Genomic DNA, 4,835 nt, shown 5'->3' on the forward strand with positions numbered 1-4,835 from the left:
ATGTGCTCTCTCAGTGCAGCCAATGCCAAGTTCTGTCTTGACTTTTTCAGAGAGCTGAGCAAAAGAAAGAGAAATGAAAACATTTTCTTCTCCCCACTAAGTCTCTCAGCTGCCTTTGGGATGGTTGTCCTCGGAGCCAGGGGCAGCACACTCAAACAGATTGAGAAGGTGGGTTTCCTTTGCTCTGAAAAGGGGATGGTGGCAACATATGAGCCAAGAGGCTGATAGTACCATCAGCCGTGTTCCTAAACATCCAAAGGAGTCATGCACACAAAGGGCCCTTTAAAAATACCCTCTTTTATGCTATTCCTAATACCAAATCTTTTCAGACTAAATATTATTACAGTAACTGATAATTCAATGAAACATCAGTGCTAAAGAATGTGTTTTTGATGTCTCTCTCCACACTCCAGAGCTCAGAAGTGGTGGTTCCCTTTGATACGGTCTTCTGCCTTCTCTGGATACCCAAAGGTGTCTTTCATAATAAGAAATATTTCAAAGATTTCATGAGCTCACCCTCTACAAAAACTTCTTGTTCACTTGCAAGGATCTCATGATAAAGGACAAAGGGGAATCTCACCATTGACTGTGTCTGGCTTTGGGGTCAGGCTTCCAACACTCTGTTTTAGCTTTGAGGTGCCGTCACTCAGCTGCATTCACCCAAAATTTACATTGCAGGTATTTCATTTCAGTGAAGTTTTGAGCAGTGCAAGCCAGGGAAACAGATACCTTTCTGAAAAGGTAAGACACAGTTGCAGCTCTCAGATGAAGCAACAAGTGCTGGTTTGTAGCCCTTTTTCTTGCAAACAATCAATCAGAAAGCGCGGCAGGGCTGAGCAGCCTGTCTGTCTAGATTTGCAGACCTGCTTATTACTGTTCTTTTGTTAGTTATTTAAGGGGCCTTGTGAGATCATACATTTCAACAGCTAAGCCTTCTTATTACAGGTTTCTAACCAAAACAGCAATACCAATCTAAAAGGTGATTGCTTAAATTGCCACCTGCAAAGGTTTGTCTACAGGGCATGCCAAAGGCACCTTGGAGCTCGCTCCTCCCGGGCTCTAAGCCATCAGACTCTTGCCCAGTGTGCACAGAGCCATCACTGTAGGATACAATGTCCTTTGGAGGTGGACTAGTGCGGGCCTGAAGGTGAATCATTTTGTCATTCTGTACATCTGGTATGGAGGGAGTTGGAGGTGGTGTCCTGATGCATTCGTTCGAATGCCTATATCAACCGAGTGGAGTTGGGTTTCTCGTACAGAGAGAGGCTGCAATTCACCTTCAGGCCCAGGTTTGCATGGGAAAGCTCAAGCCTACCATGAAACTTCTGTTTTCCTGTTTGAAGTGTGAAGAAGCTGGAGGAGTCCATTCCCAGTTCCAGGCTCTGCTGGCTGCAGTCGTCGAGCCCAGACCCGGCTGCTCTCTCACCATTGCCAACAGGCTCTTTGGAGAACTTACCTATCCATTCTTCCAGGTAAGTGGCGCTGATGCCCATTGTAACAGCTCCTGGGAGTTATGGGCTCAGCAGAATTTCTCCCATCATAAAGTACAAAGGGAAATGAAGCACAGCGGCGCTGTCAGGGTGCACTGCCAAATGACTGCACTCCACAGCCCTTGCAGTCAGGGGGCCTTTCCATCTCAGTTGCCCAGTGATTAGATGTGGTGAACAGCAGAGCACTGGGAAGCCGTGACTTAAAATCTTTTGCATGAAGAAACAGATCTACTGTGACAGCTCTCCCTGGGCATTCCATAAAATGTGATAGAATTAATCACATTAATCAATATATCCTTGCCATGCACACCCGGTGTCTAACAGAGCTGGCGCTTGCTGAACCATTTGTACCCAAGGAACAAAGCTCTGGGACCAGCAGAAGACTTTTTTTGTCCTCCAGTGTCTTCTCTGTTTCTAATAAAATGCTTGCACTCACTCTTATACCTTCCCTTCAGAGCCTATGCAAGTATGGGACTCTCTGATTCCTGCTGCCGTTTCAAACAAGGCTTAGAAGAAAGTAGCATCTTTGAGATTTTTGTCAATTAGTCTAATTTAAGTGGAATTGACCATCTCAGAACATTCCTGTGGCACACTGACAGCCCAGGCACTGCAAGTGCATGCAAATAATTTCCTCAGGAAACCAGACTTAAGGTGTTTATAAGAGTATTGCTAGAAAAAGTCCTGTTTTATCTCTGTAAACCACCTTTCACTTTTCAAGTCAAGATTTCATCTTGCTTCCAAAACTTTGCACTCTAGGTAAAGAGAGATTTTCAGAGTCAGAAAAAAGGTGACCAGCAGCCTGCAAAAGTCTTCTACTTAATACAAGTTATAAATTTTACAGTGTATATATCTACACAGAGTAATATATATATACACACACACAGATATACATACCTCATTGTGATATTATCAGTCCTGGTTATTTGTTCAAAATAAGGCAACCTTCTTCATTGGTGGTTGGGGGAAGACAGGCAGCATAACAGTGATATATAAGCTTAAAGAAATGTACCAGGTTTTGATCTTAGATGTCTTTTACTGTGCTGCAACACTTCTGCTGCTCTGTACGTCTTGAAAATACAGAAAAATGTATTTTCAAATACATTTTTAATAAATAATCTCTAAAAATGGAATGCCTGAGTTATTTCAATGAATTTCTTACATATGCCTTTTTTACTCATTCCTTTCTTGCTGATCTACTACATGGAACTATCTTGAAGCCATGAAATTATCTATCTTATGAAAATCATCCTGTTGTGATAAACTTCTGTCATTTGTACTTTCCAGCAATTCTTGGATTCCACAAAGAAATTCTATCGAGCAGAACTGGAACCAGTCAATTTTAAATACACTGAAGAAGAAGCCAGAGAGAAGATTAACTTCTGGGTGGAAAATGAAACAAAAGGTAAAGAAGAAAATATGCATGTTGTTTGGTTTGCAATTGAACCAGTTAGGAATATCATGTCTGAATTTCAGTTTCCACCTTTTTTTCCAAAGGTAGCAAGATTTTTATATATTAAACACTTACTGCATTTTTTTGCTTAATAGGAAGTAAATGTAAGAAGAAACACAAAAAGGCCTTGACTTCCTAGCTTCAAAAGCTGGACATAAGCTTTTTGTTGTTTGTCTGACAGCATTATACTACCTTTCAGATTTACAGAAGTAATTATTAATAGTCAAATGCAGCTGACTGCACGAACATAGTAGTAATTCTTCTTAATTCATTAATTTTAAAGGTAAAATCAAAGAGCTATTTGCTGCTGGGTTTATTGATCCCTCCACTGTACTTGTCCTGGTCAATGCTATATATTTTAAAGGAAAGTGGGCAGTAGAATTTAAGAAGGAAGACACTAAGGAAACGTATTTCCAGCTGAACAAGGTACAGTATGGGCAGAAACTGAAACATCTGGGGGATGGAAATCAGATGTCTGTCTCCTGTAACAACAGATGGGAGCTTTCCTCCTCCCTGTTATCCCATGAAAAAACACTGGTCTTCAGCTAGAACAATAGAAAGCTGCATCTTCTCTCCAGTTTGCTAACCAAATATGAAACTTTCAATTCACCTCAGAAGTGGATCTTGTGCAGCTGAGATCCTGCATGGAGCACATGCACTAACTTTGTTGGGGATTTCACAACTAAGGATGCCGTTTCAAAAATAGTCTGCTTTTGGGACTGAATTTGAGGATTCTGTTCCTCTGCTACCACTTACCAACAGAACAGTGTTTGTTTTCAGGAAAAAATGAACGAAAGACAAATTATCTCAGGGGAATGTATACATTATTCATGAAGAATCTAGATTCATGGTTGCATCAGATGCATTAGTTTCCTTAACAGACATGTCAGAAATAAGAAGGATGTAAAAAGGGAATTGTGAGTAAAGTAATCTGGCGCCCTTCGAAATGGAAAAGTAGCTTTTATGCTCCTAAAATGTGTAACTTCATTGGAACTACAGTTTAGAGAGAAGAACACATCAATGCTACAAGTACATTAAACCCATGACCAGTGTAAATAGTATTTGTGGACTGAACTCTAATCTCAATACTGAAACCGATTAAAACCAGGGTGATAATTTCTGTATTTTCTGTTTAATATGTTCCATGTGTTCCAGAATGAGAGAAAAACAGTGCAGATGATGTTTCAAGAAGGTTATTTTAACATGGCCATCATAGAGGAACTGAAAATAAAAGTGTTAGAGCTCCCGTACTTTAATAATGAACTGAGCATGTTCATTCTCCTTCCTGAAACTGTCTGTGAGGACTTTACTGGCCTAGAACAGGTAATACTTCCTTTTCTCTCTAGTAGCATACATAAGGGGCTGCAAACAGAGCAATACTTTCTCATTGCTCCAGTGTGGTCAGAAGACAGGTGGGAAAAACTGAACCTTATTATCTTTTTCTTCCATTCATTATGGTGTCAATCATTATTATCAATACCACCTTACAGCTTGAATGCACCCTCACATATGAAAAACTAGCAGCATGGACCAGCTCATCTAGGATGCAACAGCTGAGAGTGAAGGTGTACCTGCCTCAGTTCAAGATGGAGGAAAGTTATGTTCTCAACAAAACTCTTCAGGAGATGGGAGTGATGAATGTTTTTGACTGGGGAAAAGCTGATTTGTCAGGAATCTCTATGAAAGATGGTTTGGTTGTGTCCAAGGCCATCCAGAAGTCATTTTTGGAAGTCAACGAAGAGGGCACTGAAGCAGTTGGTGCCATGGGGCTTGTTGCAGTGCCTCTGTGTCGCCCAGTTTCTTATGAGTTCAAAGCTGACCATCCATTCCTCTTCTTCATCAGACACAACCCAACCAACACCATTCTCTTCTTTGGAAGATATTCCTCCCCTTAA

General features: G+C 40.9%; 1 protein-coding gene across 1 annotated transcript; it reads left to right on the forward strand.

Moving 5' to 3' along the window:
• On the forward strand, positions 1–4,835 carry LOC309402592 (leukocyte elastase inhibitor A-like; the record flags this gene model as incomplete). The annotated part of the gene is made up of 6 exons (XM_081996453.1): positions 1–168; positions 1,344–1,472; positions 2,775–2,892; positions 3,224–3,366; positions 4,096–4,263; positions 4,431–4,835. The coding sequence occupies 6 exons, from the start codon at positions 1–3 to the stop codon at positions 4,833–4,835; spliced, it is 1,131 nt and encodes a 376-aa protein (XP_081852579.1).

The sequence above is a fragment of the Phaethon aethereus genome (assembly GCF_964289735.1).
Source record: "Phaethon aethereus genome assembly, chromosome: 2".
In the NCBI taxonomy this organism is placed as follows: domain Eukaryota; kingdom Metazoa; phylum Chordata; class Aves; order Phaethontiformes; family Phaethontidae; genus Phaethon; species Phaethon aethereus.